General features: G+C 41.9%; 2 protein-coding genes and 1 non-coding gene across 3 annotated transcripts in view; all 3 read right to left on the bottom strand.

Annotated features, from left to right (window-relative positions):
• The window catches only part of CHUK (component of inhibitor of nuclear factor kappa B kinase complex), a 44,485-nt gene extending 37,146 nt beyond the window's left edge, over positions 1–7,339 (bottom strand). Inside the window, exons 1-2 of the mRNA XM_007939964.2 lie at positions 7,235–7,339; positions 2,807–2,901 (exon numbers count right to left, since the gene is read on the bottom strand). Coding sequence (XP_007938155.1) covers positions 2,807–2,901; positions 7,235–7,339 — 200 coding nt within the window. The remainder of the gene's footprint in view (positions 1–2,806; positions 2,902–7,234) is intronic.
• A 2,157-nt stretch (positions 7,340–9,496) lies between these two features.
• Positions 9,497–22,750, bottom strand: part of CWF19L1 (CWF19 like cell cycle control factor 1) — a 29,310-nt gene continuing 16,056 nt past the window's right edge. Inside the window, exons 7-14 of the mRNA XM_007939962.2 lie at positions 22,535–22,619; positions 20,631–20,771; positions 19,372–19,486; positions 18,725–18,804; positions 13,784–13,993; positions 12,901–13,020; positions 12,337–12,434; positions 9,497–9,641 (exon numbers count right to left, since the gene is read on the bottom strand). Coding sequence (XP_007938153.1) covers positions 9,497–9,641; positions 12,337–12,434; positions 12,901–13,020; positions 13,784–13,993; positions 18,725–18,804; positions 19,372–19,486; positions 20,631–20,771; positions 22,535–22,619 — 994 coding nt within the window. The remainder of the gene's footprint in view (positions 9,642–12,336; positions 12,435–12,900; positions 13,021–13,783; positions 13,994–18,724; positions 18,805–19,371; positions 19,487–20,630; positions 20,772–22,534; positions 22,620–22,750) is intronic.
• On the bottom strand, positions 13,209–13,353 carry LOC122149948. The gene has a single exon (XR_006163408.1). It is a non-coding gene; the product is annotated as a small nucleolar RNA SNORA12 (small nucleolar RNA).

Below are 22,750 nucleotides of genomic sequence, written 5' to 3'. Positions count from 1 at the left end.
AGGAAGGTTGGGCAATCCTACTTCCGTAGTGATACTGCCTCGGAAACCCAAGGAGGGGTCGCTATGAGTCGGGGCTGACTCGACGGCACATACCAACAACAATACTACTATTACATTTTTGTGTCAAGCAGTATTACAAGCATTTTACATATACTAATTCATTTCTTTGTCATAGTAATCCTATTATAGAGATTGATACTCCCATCCTGCACAGAAGTTTATTAGTCATTACCAGGGGTAAGAGGAAGGAGAGAAAAGAGGAGCACTGTTTCAGAAGCACTGAATATACATTAACAGCAATGGAAAATTTGGCAACAAATACAGGTGATGGTTGCACACCATGATTAACATAATCAATGTTAATATAAAAATGTTGAATTGGCAAATGTTAAGTTATACATATTTTTACCACAATGGAAAATTAAATATAAATAAATACTGGATTATACTGTATATTATTTTCCAACTTAACAATATATCAACCCCATCATCATCATGGAGTGGATCCCAAAACTGGAACAGATTCTCAGGTCATAGGGACCTGAAGAAACAGAATTTCCAAGAAGGGCCTGAGAGTCTATTATTGTCAACAAGCTTTCTTAATGATTTTGCTCCACAGCAAAGTTTGAGAACCGTAAGAGTGGAGAACAGGCAATGGAGTTAGAAAGCAACACATCCACTCCTGACTCTACAAAACTACTAGCTATGACTATGAGCTTCACCTTCCTCTTCTATTTCTCAATAATAGAGGTGCCATGACAATTAGAAGAATTACCTGTAAATCACTTAGCACATTACATGTAGAGGCTTTAAAATATTTACAAATTATTTGATAATTCTCTGGTCAAGAACTTAATCCCCTTCCCCTTGAGTATAGGATGCACTTAGTGACTCATTTCTAACAAAATGAATGTGGTGGAAGGATAGAGTACAACTTCTAAGGGTAGATCATAAAAGAAATGGCAGTTTTCATCTTGCTCTTTTCCTTAGTTCACTTGCTCTGGGTAAAGCTGGCTGCCATGTTATGAATATTCAGGCCTCCATATGCAGAGGCCAACTTGGTAAGGAAGCAATGCATCTGGCTAATAGCCACAGAAGTGTTCGGACAAGGATACTCCAGCCCAAAGCCTTTGGATAACTGCAGCTCCAATCAACATTCTGATACTTCTTAGGAGACCCAGACCCCAGAATCACCCAGCTAAGCCACTCCCAAATTCCTAACCCATACAAACTGTACGATACTAAATGCCTATTGTTTTGAGCCAACAAGTGTCCACATAATTTGTTACAAAGCAATAAATAAATACACTATCTAACAAAAGCAGGTAAAGAAATGGGGAAGTGGTTTTTATTTAACTAGGAAGAATAATAGATGGGCATTGTCCAAGATTCAGAAATCAAGATTCTCACCCTTGGAGATCTAATTCTAACAATACCCAGCTGACTTATTTTTCCTTTAAAAAAAAAAAATATTGTGGTAAAAATACATATCACAAAATATATGCCATGTCAACAATTTCTACATTTATGATTCAATGACACTGGTAACATTCTTCAAGATGTGCAACCATTCTCTTCATCCATATTATTACACCATTATTAACATAAACTTGAGGAGTTCTACGCAGAAACTTCCCATTTCTCCCTCCCTGCCATCCCTGATAGGAACTCTAGTGGTGTAGTGCCTAAGGCATTTGACTGCTAACCAGAAGGTGGGTATTTCAAACCCACCAGCCACTCCCCGGAAGGAAGGCTGGGTAATCTACTTCCATAGTGATACCGCCTTGGAAACCCAAGCAGGGGTTGCTATGAGTTGGGTCCAACTCAATGGCACATAACAACTACAGCGATCCCTGATAACCACTAATAATCTCTGGTTTCAATATATTCGTTTATTTCATATAAGTGAGATCATATAACATTTGTCCTTTTGTAACTTGTTTATTCACTCAGCATGATGTTTACAAGGCTCATTTATGTTATATCAGGATTTCATTTCTTTCTATGGCTGTGAAGTAGTATTCCATTGAGCCCTGTTGGTGCAGTGGTTAAAGTGTTCAGTTGTGAACTAAAAGGTCGGTGGTTCAAACCCATCAGCCTATGAGATAAAGATGTGGTAGTCGGCTTTCATAAAGATTTACAGCCTTGGAAACCCTATGGGCAGTTCTATTCAGTCTGACAGGGTCACTATCAGTCAAAATCAACTCAATGGCAGTAGGTTTTTAGTATTCTATTGTGTGTCCATAGCACATTTTGTTTATCCATTTATCTGCTGATGGAAATTTTAGTTGTTTCCACTTTGGGGCTATGGTGAAAAGTGCTGCAGTGAACAGTGGTGAACAGGTTTCTGTTTGTGTTTCTGCTTTCACTTCTTCTGGGTATATACCTATGATTGGGATAGCTGAGTCATATTGTTCAACTTTTTGAGGAACTGCTAAATTGCCTTCTAGAGTGAGTGTACCATTTTACATTCCCACCAGCAATGGATGAGGGTTGAGGGTTCCAGGTCCTCCATAGCCTCACCATCACTTGTTATTTCCATTTTTTGATCACTGACATTCTAAGAGGCTTAAGGTGGTATTTCACTGTAGTTTGATTTGCACCTCTCTAATGGCTAAAGACTGACTTTTAAAATGGAAACTTCTAAATCATAATGCTGTGTTATTATTTGAAATAGAACACATATTTAATAGAGATAGATATGTTCCCAAGAAGATCCTGAGAAGAGTGGATTTCAGGCCTCCTCTGTGATGACATCTGGCTGGGCTACAGGACTGGGGAAAGGTAAGTCATCAAATACACTTACTTCTTCATGATCTGGATTTCGTGGCACCATCGTTCTCTGTTTTTAGTACTTAGTTCTAGGCGACAAGACTTAATTGCGATTTTGTGATCAAGTTCCTGCCAAAATAGGAAAAAAGGATTAACTTAGGTTCTGGTTTTAGTAGCAAGATTTGCTTGCTACCAAAGGAATGTCAAGCTGGAGGAGGAAAAAAGTTAATTCTTTAGCCGTACTTATTAAGCATATTTATCTATTTATTTATGTTAGTGCCACCACTTTGGGTAAGCAAACCATGAGACTATTAAACTAATGATTCAAAGCTGACCTTCAAACACACCATAGTATGAAAACAAAAAGTGACTGTGCCTGATCATATGGCAGACAGGTCTCCTCAGAACACTATCTCATATAAACTGCTAGAAAAATACAAAGACCCTGTCTCCCTGACACACCTCTTTAGACAAGACAACTAATAAGGGCCTCAGCCTCCAGCACCACTAGGATGAACAGGATAATTTGAGGGCTCCCTGGCCTCAACATCAAGAAGTAGTTTTAATGTGACCAAGCCTAATGCAAAAAAACTCCAAAATTAATACTAATCTTAGTATTTTAAATGACAAGGAAAAAAAAATCCTAAGAATGATTGTACTGAAGTTTCCACATCTATAAAATGAAACTACCAGCTCCTATCTATGACTAGTAATTAATTTAGCCACTTCTGACTGAAATTCAACCCATCCTAAAGCATAGTACAGGAACTAGCCAGCCTGCAGCACATTCAGTACACACTGGTGATGCTAATAACACAGTCCAACAACAGCCCAATCAAGGAGGGGAAGCAAGACAAAGCTTGAAAACTGGGAATGTCAGAATGGGGAGAGACGGGGTAGAGATAGTCTATGTGGAGACAAAAGGAGTCCAAGCGGTACCATAGTTAAGCACTCAGCTGCTAACCAAAAAGTTGGCAGTTCAACCCACCAGAGAAAAGACCCAGCAATCTGCTCTGGTAAAGATTACAGCCTAGGAAATCCTGGGGGCAATTCTACTTTGTCCTATAATACTATGAGGAGCTCTGGTGGCGTAGTGCCTAAGACATTTGACCGTCTTAGAAGGCTGGCGGTTCAAACCCACTAGCCACTTCTCAGAAGGAAGGTTGGGCAATCTACTTCCATAGTGATACTGCCTCGAAAACCCTAGGAGGGGTCTCCACAGCAGTTTTGCATAATACTATGAGTCATACAACCATATGTATAGAGAAATAAGGAAATAAGACAGTATAATCTAACCTAACTACACACTCCCTTCAACTTTTGTTTTGTTATAAGCAGGAAGCTATTGTAACTTTGTTCCATGTAAATCTTTACCACTAGATAATCTAGTACAATCATGAACAATGTTATACCCTAAATTTACATATGAATGAGGTAGGAAGCTGTTTCAAAAAGGTCTCACCAATGAAAAATCCTTCAACTTGGTGAAGACCTTCCCTACTGGACCTTTTCAGTGTTCTGTGGGACATTTACAGATAGCTAGCAACAGGAGCTCTGGTAGTGAAGTGCCTAAGGCACTTCTTAGCAAACCAGAAGGCTGGTGGTTCAAACCCACTAGCCACTCCTCAGAAGGAAGACTGGGCAATCTACTTCCATAGTGATACTGCCTCAGAAACCCAAGAAGGGGTCGCTATGACTTGACGACAGTAAACAACAGCAGCAACAGGAAAAAAAAAAAGCTGTGTTAAAATAAACTTGGAAAATACTAAGTTCTTTACTATGGGATGTCTCAGAATTTTTACTATGCTAATGGCACATAACAACAACAACGTGAGTTATCAATCTCCAAAATGCAGGTATATGGAGCACTTAGCCAATGTATTTATATATTTAGCCATAGTACCCTTTTTTCAAAGTATTTCATAGGATCAGCTTTCCAAACACACTTTCAGAAGTGCTACCCTATTCCCTAGAAAGATTACGCTGTCATGCTTCCATACCACTGTGCAAACAAATACCTTCGTTATGTAGATTACCACACTGTACTTCGTTTCTCTCACTAGACAGGGAATCTCTTTGAAGGCAGGGAATATTGTTTTTGTTGATTTTGGTACCAATATCCAGCAATGTAATCAGCTAAATAAACCATCTCATATCCTTTTTCTCTTCCTCATTGTGCTCTGATAGGTATAGATGATCTATTGGGACATGGCTTCCACCCAAACTGAGGATCTTGAAAGCTGTAAACGCCAACCACTAGTCAGGCTTAGAAAAGGAATGATGCTGTTTCCAAGTCTTAGGGCAGAGTATTCCTTCTATCCACACTGCAGGTCCAGTTGTCAATGGTCCAGTTTTGGGGAAAGGTCACTCTGGACAGCTGGAAAGTTCCTAAGGGATTTCTAAGATTGTAGAGGAACCCATGTCTCTTCCATTGAATAAGTGATGAGTTCATCCAGCCCTAGCCAGGGACCCAGAGAAGCACAAAAGCATGTGTGCACGCAGAGGTCTTCTCTCATGGCCAGGCTGATGGGAAGGCTTTGTTAAGTAGGTCACATTCTGCTAGAAGCTCTTGGCTCTGGCTCTCTGAGTCCCTTATGTCCCCTCTGATGGTGAGAATTATTAAATTTACCACTTGTCTAGCTATCAACATACTCGATGCCTTAGCCATTCATCTTCCATTCTCTTTCTTGTCAAGATTTCCTCCTACACTCTAATCTAGAAACCTGCTTCAAGAAGTTTCCTCAGTTCCACCTATCAGCAACATCTAACATTTTAACTGGCCCCGCAAACATTAACTATTTCCCCTCAGGTAGACTCCCACACTCCCACCTCACTCTATGGGTACTCGACCCACAGCCATGAGATCAGATTTCTCCTCTTCACTTCATTTCTCCATTCACAGGCCAAGTACAGGAATTTCAGTAATAGCTTAAGTATTAGTCTTGTCCCATATGGTTTCCCACTCAAATTCATCTTTTACAAAACAATCTTCCTAGCACACTTTTATCTTAACATTTCTTTTTTTAAGGCCAATCACTGGTAATGACTGACGGAGACAAGAGCAATAGTAACACAGCAGCAGCAGCTAACATTTGAGGACCTACTGTTCTACTTACATTTACATATATTACCTTATTTAACACTCAAGCAGACCCATGAAGTTTATATACTCTGTTCTTGGAACTTAAACGTTACGAGCTCTGGTAGCATAGTGGCTAAAACACTTGATTGCTAACCAGAAGGCTGGCGGTTCAAACCCACCAGCCACTCCTCGGAAGGAAGGTTGGGCAATCCTACTTCCATAGTGACACTGCCTCAGAAACCCAAGGAGGGGTCACTATGAGTCGGGCCGACTTGACAGCACATAATAACAACAACAACACGCCCATTTTAGGAGCTCTGGTGGCGTAGTGCCCAAGGCACTTGACTGCTAACCATAAGGCTGATGGTTCAAACCACTCCTTGGAAGGAAGGTTGGGCAATCTACTTCTGTAGTGATATTGCCCTGGAAACGCAGGAGGGGTCATTATGAGTCGGATTCAACTTGACAGCAGTGAGTTTGGTTTTATACCCATTTTACAAATGGCAAAGCAAAGGTCTTACTGCAGGAATTACTAATCCAGGCCTTTAAATGTGCCAGGAGACTGTGAACCCTCTCAATTGGCCAAGTTTGTACCAATGTGCATTTCTGGAGGGAAAGTGTTTATAGCTTCTATTGCTATCTCCAAAGATGCATGACTTGAACACAGTTGTTGACTGCTGCTACAATGCTACCTTCTATTGTTAAATCAAACAAAATCCCTGAGTCTGATGTTAGCTGCCCCCACCAACTTATCCCTGCTCTTCACCTACATACAGTCTCATCTCCCCTTCCTTTGAGAAGCCACTGGTCATTTTCACCAGCTTGTCTTTATACCATTTCCCACACAGAATGGGTCCCTAACTCCAAAGCCTACTCATGTTCTAAACGGCCTATCGCTAGACCCTCCAAGAAGCCTCTTTGTCTCCTTCAGTGCCTGCACTATCACATGGCCTCCAAGTACAAACACGGTACCCGATGCAGCAGGCAGCCCCATTTAGCCCCATTTCCTCACCCATGCCTGCTCCCACATACACCGACGTTCATCTGCCTCACACACTCTAAACTGTAAATTGACAAAGACGCACGTCAAGGCACCGTCACGCTCACTAAACACCTCGTCACATCTTGCTACTCATACCAAAAGCTCCCGAATAGCTCTATCATACACTAGCCCAGGGCCATTATCACACGTTCTTACAGACACAACCTCGGACCCAGTCACCCAATCTCCTAAGCACAATATCTCACCCACATACCCACTGGCCTACAGATTCTGCCCCCAATTCTCAATGACAATCTCTCACCTACTGACAGTCAATAACGTTCCAACAGACGCTCTGACAAACACCCATCACCGCTCCCTCGCGCGCCCCGCCTCACCCGATGCTGGTACAGACAGACGTTCCCGAAGCCGCCGGTGCCCAGCCGCTCCCGCATCTCCCAGGGCCCGCCTGCGCCGGGCCGCAGGCCCGGGGGCCCCTCCATGGGGCGGGAGGGGAAGCGGCCTCAGGCACCGCCGCCGACCCAAGGCCGGTTCCGGGCCGCCCAGACTCGCGCGTCTTTCTTCTCGCGAGATTTGCGTCACTTCCAGTAACTTCTGCACGAAAAACTCCGCCCAAGTTCTCCCAGGCTCGCTGGAACCCCGCTGGCGAAAGGGTGGGGAGGGGAAGAGTGCGCTCCCAGTTGACTCTCTCTAGTGCCCTGGCTTTTTCGTGAGCCCACTTTTCTAAGACCCACGTGTTTTTCCCATTCTTGAAAAATGTAAGATCTCTCCAGATCCTACATTCCCTTCAAATCACTTTCCAATCCCTCCCGTATTTTTCTTTTCAAATTTTAGACTGTCTCCTCCCCTGTATACACTTCACATTTCCCCAGACCCCTGCTACGTATTCTTCAACCCCACCACCCGCTGAACCTGCACGAACAAAGACCCCCAATTATTTAAATATTACAGAATTCGAAGAACTGAATAGAATCCTGTGCTAACAGGCCCACTGGCTTGCTCCTTTCCTGATACGTCTCCTTACTGACGAGTCACAGATCGGTTTTTGTTTTGTTTTGTTTTGTTTAATTCCAAGCTGGTAGGCCCCAAGCTACACAGTCTTCAAGTTTGTCTCAGCATCTTCAGGTGTAATATAGAGGTAATAATACCTACCACACAGATTTTGTGAGGACCAAGTGAAATAGTGTTTGGGCCATAAATCCGTTGTCAGCCAGTCCCGTTTAGACTCATGGCGACCCTATAAAAAAACCACAACCAAGCTCACTGCGACAGAGTCGATTCTGACTGAGCAATCCCCATTGGGTTCCCAAGGCTGTAAATCTTTAGGGAAGTAGATGGACCCATCTTCCTTCCACCAAGCAGCAGCTGGTGGATTTGAACCGCTGACTTTCTGGTTAGCAGCCAAATGCCTTATCCACCATGCCACCAGAGCTATATTAAAAAAAAAAAAAAAAAAAAAAAAAAACACCTCACTGCTATCCAGTTGATTCCAACTCATAGCCACCCCCTTTGGGTTTCCCAGGAGGTAAATCTTTAGGGAAATAGATTGCCCAATCTTCCTTCCACAGAGTGGCTGATGGGTTTGAACCACCAATCTTCTGGTTAGCAGTCAAATGCCTTAGGCACTACCCCACCAGAGCTATATAGGACAGAATAAACTGTTCCGTAGGGTTTTAGACTGCCACATCTTTCTTGTCTGGGCCATAAGTGCCCAACATATAGAAGCAATTACTTTTCTTTTGACAGTCTTCTGGGATCTCTCTCTCTCTCACTCTCTCTCTCTGCTTCTTCGTGGACTTGTTGGATCACTCCATTTCCTAGCACTCCTGAAATATTAGTATTTCTCAGGTAGTCATCCTCAGGTTAAAACTTTCTTCACTCTTATTTTCATCCGTTCTCTTAATTTCATCTACAGCCTATATCCTGAGGGTCCCCAAATCCCTATCACCAAACTAAATCTCCAACAGCACAGGTGACACATCTGTCACAAAGCTTAGGCATCTAAAACTCAACATACCCAAAGCAGAACTCATCTTCTTTTCTTAAATCTGTCCTTTCTTTTCCCAATTAGAGTAAACCATGTTGGGTCCTGGCTGTACTCCCAGAGCCTAGAAAAATGCCTTCACGTAAGAGTTACATATTTGCTGAAGGCCTAAATGAGCTTTTATACATCAATCAGATAACTGCTATAAGAGAAAAATGGCAAAGGTCCCTTCTCCAAACTAGGTTGCTCAGGGAGAAGCCATTTGGTGTGATTCTAGGATAACAGATGGGCCTAAAACCCTGGCCCCTCCTATTACACACACTACCTCATTCCAATCATCATAGGTAACATGAACATAAGACACTTCTTAATCATGGAAAAACCTGTGGATTTTATTTGATATTTCACTTGTTTTTTTAAAATGTTGACAAACACAAGCTTGGACATGGAGCTGGATGACAGAAATGCTTTTAACATAGGATTTTCATCTGAATGTGACTTCTTCCAAAAATTACTCAGTCCTAGGCCTCTTGCTGTAAGCAAGTTCCATGGGAATGCATGAAAGAGGCAGGGAAACAGTCCCCATGGGAGACTGCAGTTTCTTTAAAAACAGGTTGATGAACCTCTGAAGTTCATAAAATGCCTTTCCCTTTGGTTAGTCATCCAGAGTGAAGTCAAAGGGCTCAAAGTCTTTCCGGAAGCGGCGGGCTAGGGTCTCTTCCTCTTCCCTGCTGGTCTGACACTGCCTCCAGTCAGACTTGTCAGGAATATTAAGGATGGCTTCGCTGGCCAGGACCTCCCTGCACAAAAAGCACAGAGAAGTCAAAATGGACAGTTCAGCCCTAAATCCTCTCCTCCGTCTGTTCCCCTCCAGCCGGAGAGCTCTCCTCAGCATCACCCAAAGAAGGTATGCTGACTTTGCTCACACCACTCTCCTGCCCTGTGTGCCATCACTGCCAGCCTATCAAAATCATAACCACTGTACGTGGCCAGCTCAGGTCGTACCTCTTTACTAATGCCTCAAACTCTATTAACTTCTCCTTCTGTTGATCAACTTGGAACTACATCATTGGTACTTCGAGAAGGAACATGGCACAGCAGAAAGAGGGCAGGCCCTGGAGTCAGAAAAACCAGAGATAGACTCCACTCCTAGTTCAGCACATGCTATGACTTGAACAAATGACTTCATCCGTGAGTCTATTTCCTCGTCCATGAAATAAGAATACAGTCGTCCTCCAGTATCCATGGGGTATTGGTTCCGGGGCCTCCATGGATACCAACATTTGCCTGTGCTTAAGTCCCTCACATAAAATGGTGTAGTATTTGTGAATAACCTATGCACATCCTCCCACATACTTTAAATCATCTCTAGATTATTACACTCCCTCTTAGCCTTTAAGGGATTGCTTTGACCTCTTCATTGCTTTTTTCCTCCCAAAATACTTTTGATCCATGGTTGGTTGAATCTGTGAATGAGGAACCCATGGATACAGAGGGCAAAATGTAGTATCACCTACCTTACAAGGTTGTGTAAGAAGTGGAGAAAACAGAGCACCATAGTAGCTGAGATTACAACCTGCCTTAAACTCTAGTTTAAGCTAGATCATGAGTTTGCTGAGGGCCTGGTGCAGTTGGGCACTTAGTGTCATACTGCTCTGACTTGAAATTCCTCTGACTCTCCTTCTAAGGCTCAGGTCTAGATGGGTACAATGGCATACTCTGTTAACAAAACAACTTATCTTGGCCCTCAGGATAAAAATAACTACACACACACACACACACACAGCCACTGTATACTAGATTTCTTTAAATGTCATTGCTTTTTTATTTTATTTCCACTTGTTTTGATGTACTAGAAATAACTCTGTTTCCATATCTGTATCATCCATAGTCTACTCTGAAGCTATAATGAATAGAAGAGTTGAATCCTAATCACATAAATCCTTTAAAAGTCAGAGAACTCAAACTTCAAGTTCTAGCTCCCTAGGCAAACCTTTGAGGTTACTTCGTCTCCTATAAAATGAAGATAGCACTACATTTCTTATACAACTGAAAAAAAAAAAGTCATTTTAAGTATTTCGTTAACTATAAATTGCTATAATAACTGTAAGCAGTATTTTGAAAAATACAACTATCATGAGCACAAAATCATTCAGAGAATTTCCCTTTTATGGGCTCTGTATCATCAATCACATGCCTAAGCCATCATTGCCCACATCTGCATCTGTTGCTGAGGCAACAACAAAAAGATAATGTCATAACATTAACAATGCTCATAACACACTTGTACTCATTTATTAATTATCTTTTTTAAAATGTAGACAGCACATTTACCGGGCTTATGCAACTGTGGTAATCTCTTGGAGGCTTTCCAAAATAATCCAATAAGGATTCAAGGATCACTTAAAGCCCAGTTCTAACTTGGGGGAAAACACAGCTACAAATTACAGACACCAGCATTAGACAGTCGCTTCCACCCATTTTCTACTCCCCTTCATAGTCTTGTCTCTTCTTGCCAGCTCCTCCCTGTTTTTCATCTTTGCTTAATTATACCACCCTGTATGATTTTATAGTCATGTACTCTGATATTAGGACCAGAAACGAAGGCTCACCCAGGTTTTTAAGACAGCACAGAATAATGACATTAAGTCCTCATGTTTTGGGGCCCAACAGGCCTGGCTTTGAACCTACCACTGTGGGATCATGAACAAGGTATCAGACTCTCTAGGGCAGTGCTATTCAACACAGTAGACACTGGCCAGGTGTGGCTATTTAAATTAACTGAAATTAAGATTTCAGTTCCTCAGTCACATTAGCCACATTTCACATGCGCTCCATGTGGCTAGAGGTTACTGTATTGGGCAGTGCAGAAACAGAGAACATTTCCATCATCATGGAAAGCTCTGTTGAGCTGTGCTCTAGAGCCCCACTCTCCATATCAGTAAACTGGGACGGATGGACCTAACAAAGTTGTGAAATAATTCAAGACATATCAAGTTCTTAGCACAGAGCACACACTCACTTCATGGTGGCACTTTACTACCTGGGTCTAGAATCCTTCACGCCAATCTTCGCCCTCTAAATCTACCTCTCAAGTCCAGTTTCAACCCTTTCATGAAGCTTTTCACCAAGTAGAAAGAACTCTTTCTTCTCTGAATGGCTATAAAGTGTTTGTTCCCCAAAATTTGTCATGATATTTTTCACATTCTGCATGCTATTTCTGTCATATATGTAAATATCTGACTTGCCCTAAGACTGTAAGGTCTTTGGGGCAAAGGTGGTTTCTTATTTTGATTTGTATCAATTGTCCATGAAACCTAATACTTTGTTCATAGTACCAATCAAAAACCAAACGCACTGCCGTCCAGTCGCACTCGACTCAAAGCGACCCCTCCTTGGGTTTCCGAGGCAGTGTCACTATAGAAGTAGATTGCCCAATCTTTGTTCATAGTAAATCTAGTAAAAATACATTTGACAGAAGAAAAACATACAAACCTTCCAAACTGCAAAGGAAAATTCTTTTTAATTCTGTGGAAAAGCTTCTCTCCTGTGTCAAGTTCAACATAAAAATATGCTGTTCCTGGCTGTGCAATCTAAAGTAAACAGAGTTATATGAGAACATACAAAAATGCTTGACAAATCTAAAATCCTTGCGTATCTCCTGTAAGCTTTAATTTGGTAAAGAATTCAGTCTAGAAGCATAATGAAAAAAAGAAAAAAGAAGGAAAAAAAAAGATGCAAGTAACTACAGATTCTAAATTACTTAGTGGATCCAGATTTTAAAACACCAGACTAGCAGACATTACCAAAATCCTATGAGTGACACTCAACCTCCTAATTCCCACCTTACGAAAGTTCTAATTTCTAGCTCTTTCCAGAAAGCACTAGGACTTTGCTACAGTACCACATTAACTGTCAGTCTAATCAAAATCCTGTGCTCCAGGCCCAAGTTGTCCCCTGCCTACTTAATATTTTTGGAACGCCTTGACAGCCCTCAGATCAGTATGTCAAAAACCAGATCTTTACTTCTCCCTGAACACCACCCTACCCCCGCCTCACCTGCTTGATGTCGGAGTGCTCTGGAATTTCTAACAGCTCTATCTGTTGCTCCTGAGCCTGAGAAATGAAGGCGTCTTTAATGTCATTGGTAGCACAGCAGCTCAGTGGCACAGGAATGACCTGGGGGCGAGGAGTGAGACGTGAGAACTCCTCTGTGCAGGCCCCAGAGAGGATGCACCTGCCCAGTCCCTGAGAAGTAGGAACTCCATCACTGGGGTGAAGAAACACCCCTCAGCTCAGATACTCCTCATGCCAGACAGGCCTGTGTTGGCCTGTACGTAAGGTCTTAAACTCATGAGCTAGCTGCCATGTGTGGGGAGCCAATCTCTGATGCGGGTAAGGCGAGAGAGAGTTCTTTCTCATCACGCCTTTGTTAGCTCCTACGTAATGTATGTGGCAGAGTCAGGCCCATTTGAAACTTAACCAATGTGCCAGAAAGAAACCACCACAATGACAGATTATCCACAACAGTCTCCACACATCTGACAGCTGCTAGCCCCATGAGGCCTGAGACTATTTCCTGCCTCTAAGCCTTTGCTCATGCTGGGCCACCCCACAAAGCACAGCCTTCCAAACTCCATCTCTCAAGGCCCAGATCTCTTCAGAGTCTTCCTCAACTACCATTCCTTATCTCCACAAAGCACTCAGCATCTGTGCCCTTCACTTGCACTGACTACACACTGCTCTAACCTTTCAAATGAACGTTATTCAAATATTAACATGAACATTTATATTAAATATTTTAAATATTGTAGTAAATATTTACATATTAATTAAAATTCAATAACAAGTTAACATTATTTAAATAAGATAAATAGCACTTAAATATTTATTTCGCAATGCCACAGAGTCCCCTCCAAGCTCCTGGGCAGGGAGCACTGACCTGCAGCTGGAGGTGATGGCTCTTATAATTTCTCTCAAACAGAACACATCGTTTCCCTCGACTCCTGAAGAACCTCCTCAGTGTAGCCTTATACTTCTCGACTTCCTCCACCACCTCTGCTGAAAGCTCCACCACTGACTGGTAGTGTCCAATGGGCAGGACAAGGACATGGTCATCAGACAGGCCTCCCTTGGCCAGGGCAAGGTAGCACTGAAGAGGAAGCACACAGATTGAGACATCTCATGTACTGAGATTCTCCAGGAAGAAAAGCCCGTGCAGGCAACGGGCCTGAGGGTGGGAAAACGTGCTCAGAAGACCATCAGTACAAATTCTCCGACTTCTAACAATCTGATTTTAGAGGTTATAACAACAATGTTCTCAGGTGTCTGCTCAAGAGTAACATTATACAACAAACTGGCATTTAGCTGCAAATAAATTGGCAGCAAATGAATGGGCAGAGGAACACAAGCAGACTTTTTGGCTTCAAACATACCAGTGCCGAAAGGGACTAGAACAACAAACATCTGGTTTTTCCTCCCAGGCCTCAAACTTGAAAATAATTTTTCAGTTATTATCATCGTCAGCCACAGAAAGCTCACTTCTGAATTAAAAATGATCACTGTCGGCCTCCCTATAATAGTATCCAATCTCCAGCTCTCTTGTCAAATACACCCCCTGAGCTCCTAAGAAAGGCTAAGGTGACAGGATTAGCATCCTAAAGCTTTAAGTCACTGACTGATCTCCACAAAATGCAAGCAAACCTGTGAGCTAATGGGGTAGAAGAAGAATGAAGGAGAAACCTCAAAGCCAACAGGTGGAGACCAGGTTCCCAACAATGGATGTCGGCCATTAATAGAAACTATAGATACTTCTGTCTAAACCAGAACATGCAAGACTGCTGTGCCACTCAGATACTCTTTGAAGAGAAGAGCCTGTGATGTACATTCTGGGGTGCCTGAGGGCTCCCAATCAAGACTAAATAGGTCCCTGCTATAGTACTTCCAGTTCTTGCGGATAGCTTCATACATGCCATACTGTACAAGCTGTGTAGGAGAGAAGACAAGCACAAAATAATCCAAAGAAGAAAAAGGAGTCCAAGAGAGATAATCTGAAGAGGGATTTCCTCTAAAAGCAGGAGTTTTCACGCTGGCTATTCTTCTCACTGAGGAGCTCTGGTAGCGTAGTGCCTAAGGCACTTGACTGCTAACCAGAAAGCTGGCGGTTCAAACCCACCAGCCACTCCTCAGAAGGAAGGCTGGGCAATCTACTTCCGTAGAGATACTGCCTCGGAAACCCAAGGAGGGGTCACTGTGAGTTGGGGCCGACTCGACAGTACATAACAACAGCAACATTCCTCTCACTGAAGAGTCCATCCACGGGCTCCACAGCCCGACTGTGCTAGTGCTCCCCCAGAGACAGGACAGTTTCAGTAAGTAGAGCATTAAAAAAATAGATGTAAAAGGTTGACTCATCAGTCTGAAACAAAGGAAAGAGAGGCATTCTAGTCAGTCCACAGGAGGCCACCATAAAGGGTCCTCAGACTGTTAGGATAAATTGAGAAAAAGGTCATCCTCAGAAACCAAAATTAGAACAAATCAATGAGAAATGGATGAAAATGCCTGTTTGCAGAGAGACCACCTGCCAAGAAATAGTCTGTTAGTATTTCCCTCAGGAGCCTTGGAACACATCCAATTTGACTCACACAGGTGATTAGGGTCCAACTTTATGCCTGAAGATTAAGCTTGCTTCTCTCTACGTGAGTAACAAAGGATGAGGCTCTACATAGAGCCCAGAGATAGGAGCATCAAAGACTAGTATTATATAATGTTTAGTATCTGACTAAGTTTGAAATAGACTGATTTTACCATGAGACAGAGTAGTACATTAGGGTTTTCCACAGCCTGAATAAAATCATCCTCAGAGTCATCCAGTTTTTATCTGATTCAGTTGCTTACCAACCATCTTGAGTTCCCAGACACCAACACAAAAAATGTGGCTCTGGGTATTCCTGACACCGAAAGCTACATCCTCTGCTACCGGGCAAAACTGAAAATCTACCACGGCTTATGTATGATCTGAATTCCCAGGTGTATAGTAGAGCTGACAAGGGGCAAGGTTGTAGTCACTGCTTGGTCACAGCCAGCTACCAAGAGGGACCAAGTAGTTGAACCTGTGGGCTTGGGACCATAGTCACAGAAGACATCCAGCTCAACTGGCATAACATACTACACAAAACATTGTTCCACCTCCTACTTTGGCGAGTAGTGACTGGGGTCTTAAAAGCTTGCAAGCTGCCATCTAGATGCAACGATGGGTCTCTCCTCATCCAGAGCAAAGAAGAGTGAAGAAAACCAAAAATTCATGGAAACAATTAGTCCTAGCGACTGGTACACCATCCGATCAGCAGCCTATACGACTATTGAGACCAGAAGAACTAGATGGTGCCCGGCTACCATATCAACCACTTGTAAGGCGATCTATGTAGGAGATCCTGGATAGAGAGGGAGAACAATATGGAAAAATACTCAAAATCATTTGGAGAAAAAAAAAAAGGGGAGACCAGGTTTGCTGGTCCAGTAGAGCCTGGTGGCACCACTGAGACTATGACCCCTAGCTGCCCTTCTGGTCTGGAATTGAACCCACACCTGTGGCTTCTAGCCAGGCAAAAGATAGGCATAGGAGTTGAACATTTACCTGAGGTAGATACACTCCTTGGAGAGAACAATCATGGGAGAAAGAAGGGCTGCTTATGCACAAGGAGACAGCTCAAGGGACAGGAGTGCATGGAGAGAAGGACACAGGGAAGATGTAACTATGGGGAGGAAGTGGGAGGGGAGCTGTTGCATTGTGGTGAACTGTGGTCAATGTAATGAGACAGAGTGTATGTGAACTGCTGTATAGAAAGTGAATTTGCTTTGTAAAATTTCACCCAAATCACAATTTAAAAAAATAATAAATAATAAATTTAGAATAAATAAAAGAAAATCTACTAACAGCTTCAGTCTTTCTTATGACTGGTTAGTGCGAATCAATTCCAAAATAGATCATTCTAAATCAAAATGACTAAGCTCAAGTTTCTGAATTGGGAGTTAAAGAAGAGTATCAACATTTTAAATCCAACCGGGGTATACAAGCAACAGAGGACTTCCCTTGTAGGACAAAGAAAATCCTTGTTTTAAACACTGAGTAATTAACAAAGCAACTCATCATCCCCAAGTAGTATGGACTAAAAGTACAAAAAGTTCAAGAAGCATATCAAAGCATCACCCTAGGAGATCCATACTGTCAGGAAAGAAAGAGGAAAGGAAGGAGAGATCTTATAAGACTGGCTCTCAAAACCACAGGAGCATGGTTATAAGAAGAAGACAGACAATACCTAGTGTCATCAATGACGGAGAAAAACAGGAGCCCTCATATACTTCTAGTGAAGCCACTCTGGAAAAGAGTTTAGCAGCTTCTTAATAAATGAAACACAAAAATACCATACAACCCAGCAACCCCTTCAGGTATACACCAGGCAGCATTGAAAACGTGTCCACATAAAGGTTTGCACATGAAAATTCACAGTAGCATTATTTGTAATAGCCAAAAGGTAGAGACAACCTGAATGTCCATCATCTGGTGAATGGATAAATAAAACATAATACATAAAAAGGAACAGAATACTTGATATATGCTACAACATGGATGAACCTCAAGAATCTTATGCTAAGAAGCCACATCCAAGAGAAAACATATTATGCCATTCTATGCACACAACAACAACATTTATATGTAATGTCCAGAAAAGGTAAACTATAGACACAGAAAATAGATTACTGGTTGCCTAGGTTTGGGCCAGGAATTAAATGTAATGGGCATGAGCAATTTTACTGGAGTGATGGAAACATTCTAAAACTATTATGGGAATGGTTGCAAAATCTGGTATGCTTTAAATATCATTGAATTGTATACTTAAACTGCATATATTTTATGATACATACATTACGTCTACATATGCTGACCAAATAATCTGAGAAGCTGGACTTAAATAAAGTAGAACATGGTATCAGGATTGGAGGAAGGCTCACTAACAGCCTGGGATATGGAGATGACACAACCTTACTTGCTGAAATTGAAGAGGACTTGAAACACTTACTGAAAAAGATCAAAGACTACAGCCTTCAGTATGGATTACACCTCAACATAAACAAAAATCTTCACAAGTAGACCAATCAGCAACATCATGATAAACAGAGAAAAGATTGAAGTTGTCAAGGATTTCATTTTACTTGGATCCACAATCAATGCTCATAGAAGCAGCAGTCAGGAAATCAAATGACATATTGCATTGGCAAATCTCTGTAAAAGAGTGCTTTAAAATATTAAAGAGCAAAGACATCACCTTGAGGACTAAGGTGAGCCTGACCCAAACCACAGTATTTTCATTAGCCTCATGTGCATGTGAAAGCTTGACAATGAATAACGAAGACTGAAGACAAATTAATGCCTTTGAATTATCATGTTGGCAAATAATATTGAATACACCATGGACTGCCAGAAGGATTAAGAAATTTGTCTTAGAAGAAGTACAGCTAGAATGCTCCTTGGAAGGAAGGATGGCAAGACTTCATCTTATTTTGGACACGTTATCAGAAAGGACTAGTGCCTGAAGAAGGACATAATGCTTGACAAAGTAAAGGATCAATGACAAAGAGGAAGACCCTCACAGAGGCGGATTGACACAGGGCTGCAACAGTGGGCTCAAGCACAGCGACAATTGTGAGGGTGGCACGGGATCAGGCAGTGTCTTCTTCTGTTGTGCATGGGGTTGCTGTGAGTCAGAGCTGACTTGATGGCACCCAACAGCACCTAACTACAACAATATTATGCCTCAATAAAATAAAATTTATAAACCACAGATGTCTCCTCCTCTGTAAAAGGTCCATGATAGTAACTCACATGTGTGCCAACGTTGACCACCAAATGCTTTTCTACTTCAGGGCTAGCTAGGCAAAACCAGCAGGGTCCTGGAGGCTGAGCTGCATGTGGAAGGAAGACAAATATTACAATGGTCCAAGCACTACAGCACAAAATCACCCTACAGATCTCAGCCTTGTGTGATCTTTACATCTTGCAAAGACTGGTACAGTGCACTGCCATACAGCTGGGCCTGTTATGCTCCTCACTGGGACACCCCACCACTACCACCATTATCAGTGAAACTAAATCTCTATTACAACAGTTCTAAACTTGTAGCCAATCTATAGGTAGGTCATCCCCAAAAAGACAACGGCATATTGAATAAAGCAGCATGACACTGACAGTAATTTGTAGTGAAAGGATACCTACCAAACTGGATGTCAAGAACTCCAGTTCTAGTCCCAGCTATGCTACTAGCTAGCTACATAACCTTGGGTGATAAATTTACCCTCCAATGGTCAGCTTCTTCATCTTTGAAACAAGAAGGTGGGGGAGAGATGATCTAATAATTCATTGTGCATTTTTCCTCAGCCAGAAGAGGCTCCCTGAGCAATGCCACTTTCAAACAAGTCCCAAAAAATAACATTTATTGCCACACAGAAGAGCTCTGGAACCAAGGTACTCACGAGGTTTGCGAGACTGCTTTGGGTGAGGAGAAAACTTGCTCTCTCTGCCTGTAGAAGAGCGCTTCCTTCCTTGCTTTTCATTTAAGTCAAAGAAGAATTGACAGGCTGCTTCTTCCTGGAATGGCCAAAAGGTGGAAGAGTAAATATTATTCGACTAACCTTTAGACAGTAGTCAGCCTTTCATAAACAAGGAAACATTCCTGCCACATCATGTCTATCTCTCCTCTGAGTCCTTTCCGCCTCATCTCAAAAAAAAACGAAACTCACCGCCATCGAGTCCATTCAACTCACAGCAACCCCTCCGTGAATTTCCACGGCGGTAATGCTACGGAAGTAGATTGCCCAATCTTCCTTCCGAGGAGTGGCTGGTGGGATTGAACCACCAGCCTTCTGGTTAGCAGTCAAATACCTCAAGCACTACACCACCAGAGCGCCCTCTGCCTAGTCTAGGGAAGAAAAATATCTTTCTAATCCTGAAGTCTGGACTCTCAGCCATATTTCTCAATACTTATCCAAGATATCACCAAATGCATCTCTTTGGAAAAGCAAGTTAAAATACAAGTTCTAAGGTGTGATTCTTGCCCAAAACAGAGTAAGAACGCGCTCAGATTCTTGTTCCTTTCTCCCTCAACAGGCCCATAGTGAGTCCTACAAATTCATAGGTCAAATAAGTCTAATTTAGCTTTAGTAAAAACGATGACAAGGCTGCTCATAAAGAAAGGAAAATGTGGGAAAGCAAGCCATGCATGCCAGCAAGGAAACGTGACAGCTCTTGCTTTAGTGGGGCAATAATTAATTTCAGGAAAGTCTTCTTTAGGAACATTTCTTCAGAACACATCTTATTTGACACCAGCATTCATCATAGAATCACAAATTATTGCCACCAAGAACTCAGATCTTTGTCTAAACAGCTCAGAATAACTAATCAGGTTTACACAAGGAAACACTTAACATACGAAACTTGAAACCTCAACAAATGAATCAGTTTAGATAAGGACAGACTTAACATAAGAAACCGTTAACCCTAAACTAGAACAAAGAAAAATTTAAAAAAAATAAAACAACTGAGCTTACTTGAAATCTACAGAATCTTTCTTAACATCACCATGATTTCCCAAGAAGAAAAAGAAAGATTTATATTGTAAGTACTAGATTTGGCTCATATACTGAAACCACAAGAAAGTCTCCACCAGGAAAAGTAGACACGTAACAATTGGGCAGTTCTGCCCAGAAAGCACCACCGCTCCAACAGAACATACCTCAGGGGCAGGAGTCTGCTTTCCTATGGCTGTGTCCTCCCCAGATTTTCTGTACGGATTTTCAGTGACATCTGGAGGCTGCCTTACCAGTTCCGCTGCATTCATCAGTTTCATAGGAGTAATGCTGAATGCATAAAGATACTTTGGAGGGGGGAAAAATAACAAAAACAGAATAGTCTTAAGGGAATGCTATTTACCTAAATGTAATCATCCTATTTTGTTGTAAGATGATATAGAAAATTTCAGAAACCAAGTAAATTTAAAAGCATCCACCCACTCATCTGTGGTTCAGAGAACACAAAGTCAAATGCCAATTTAGCATCTCTGCAGGGGCAGACGAGGGCTGACATAGTTAATGAGCAATAAATTAAATCCCCATCTTCACACAAGTCAGGGTTCTCACTCCGATGGAAGTCCCAGGAAACCTGCTTCTGTCTCTGAGTTCTTTAGCTGCATATGCCTGGTCAACAGAACCACAGCAGTGCCATTCATCTTCCCTAACAGAAACCACATAATGGGACAACTCAGGGTTTCCTCCTTTGACACTATCCTAATTTTGCTATATGTGCTGATAAATTTTCTTATAGAGTAGTAGCAAAAACATAAATATTCTTATAAATTTCTAGAATCTTAAAGTATTAAAACAAAAACGGAGAAGTTCAGATGAGACATGATAGATGACCAGCCTGAGTACTAAGCAGGGAAATGCAAGTCACATAACAATGATACACCATTTTTCCATCTATTAAACCACTGCCATCAAGTCGACTCCAACTCATAGTGACCCTATTGGAAAGAACAGAATTGCCCCATACCATTTCCAAGGCTGTAAATCTTTACAGAAGCAGACTGCCTCATCGTTCTCCCGTGTAGCGGCTGGTGGGTTCAAATTGCTGACCTTTTGGTTAGAAGCCAAATGCCTTAACTACTGCACCATCAGAACTCCTTTTTTCATCTATTAGATTGATAAAACTTTAACAAAAATTTGATACTGGAAAAAAAAAATCTGACGCTGCTCTGAGAATCGCCATACACTGCTGGTAGGAGATGTAACTTGGCATAAAATTTTGAGGTGGATTTTGAATGCCTGCCAAATTTTAAAATTTGCACACCCTTTGAAGCATGAGTTGATATGGCTGCGGCGATCCTGTCCCTGATGGTGAAGCAGTAAGCTAAAGATATTGTGAATGCTATTCAGTCTCAAAAGGGCTGTAAAAAAATAGAAATCTAAAACTTGCTGACAATGAATTGGGCTTAAAGCTTAAAACATTATGGAAAAAAAATTGTGCTTGGTTATCATTTTTATGCATAATGTCTATGGCCTGTTAGAGTGGAACAATACTCTCTGTTTTCCCATCTGATTGATCACTTTGCTCTTCACTGTCTCAACCCACAGTAACCCTGCTTTTGGCCTAAGGAATCAGAGACGTTCTCAGGGAAGTGAGGAAAATAACCTACTTTTCATTCACCTGCACTGGTTTCCAACAGAAAGACAGACTCTGGTATCACTAAGATTTTCCAGAACCAAGAAGGGCTTAGATAAATCCTTGGGAGGATTTTACTATTTCTGCTCAATGAAGTTGCTAAAAGAAGCAAGGCAAGAGAAACATCTAAGGGCAACCTCACGAATATCCATATAGACAGCCACAGGGATATGGGAGAAAACGCACACTGTTTATTTGAAATTTTGACTTTGTTCCACCAGGCTTCTTTCTCTAAACCCTTCTCTAAAATCTCCTAGAAAGGAAACCTGACCTTTCATTACCATTTCTTTTCAAAGGAGTCACTAGAGCTGCTGGGACCTTGTAGATGGGGAGAAAAGATCTGAATGCTGAACTGGGGAAGATGAACATTTATCAGGAAGACAATGATATCAACCCACCACCAACTATGCAAATCTTTACCTTCTTCTTGTCTGGGTTTCCCACATTTGCCAGAGCTATAAACCGGGTTGCATGCTGTGCACTTTCCTGTAGAACAATGTGATTTCTAAAACATTGAGAGATAATAGGTTACCAATGAACTTCACATTTGATTTGCATTTGTGAAATTATGGAGACTCCATGGGGGCCCAAAAAGAGCACAGGACCTCAGTCCATCATAAAACCAAACCAAACTCA

The sequence above is a fragment of the Orycteropus afer genome, unplaced genomic scaffold (genome assembly GCF_000298275.1).
Source record: "Orycteropus afer afer isolate SDZICR_OR568_19922 unplaced genomic scaffold, OryAfe1.0 scaffold00064, whole genome shotgun sequence".
NCBI lineage: Eukaryota > Metazoa > Chordata > Mammalia > Tubulidentata > Orycteropodidae > Orycteropus > Orycteropus afer.
This window is presented reverse-complemented; position numbering and strand designations above follow the sequence as displayed.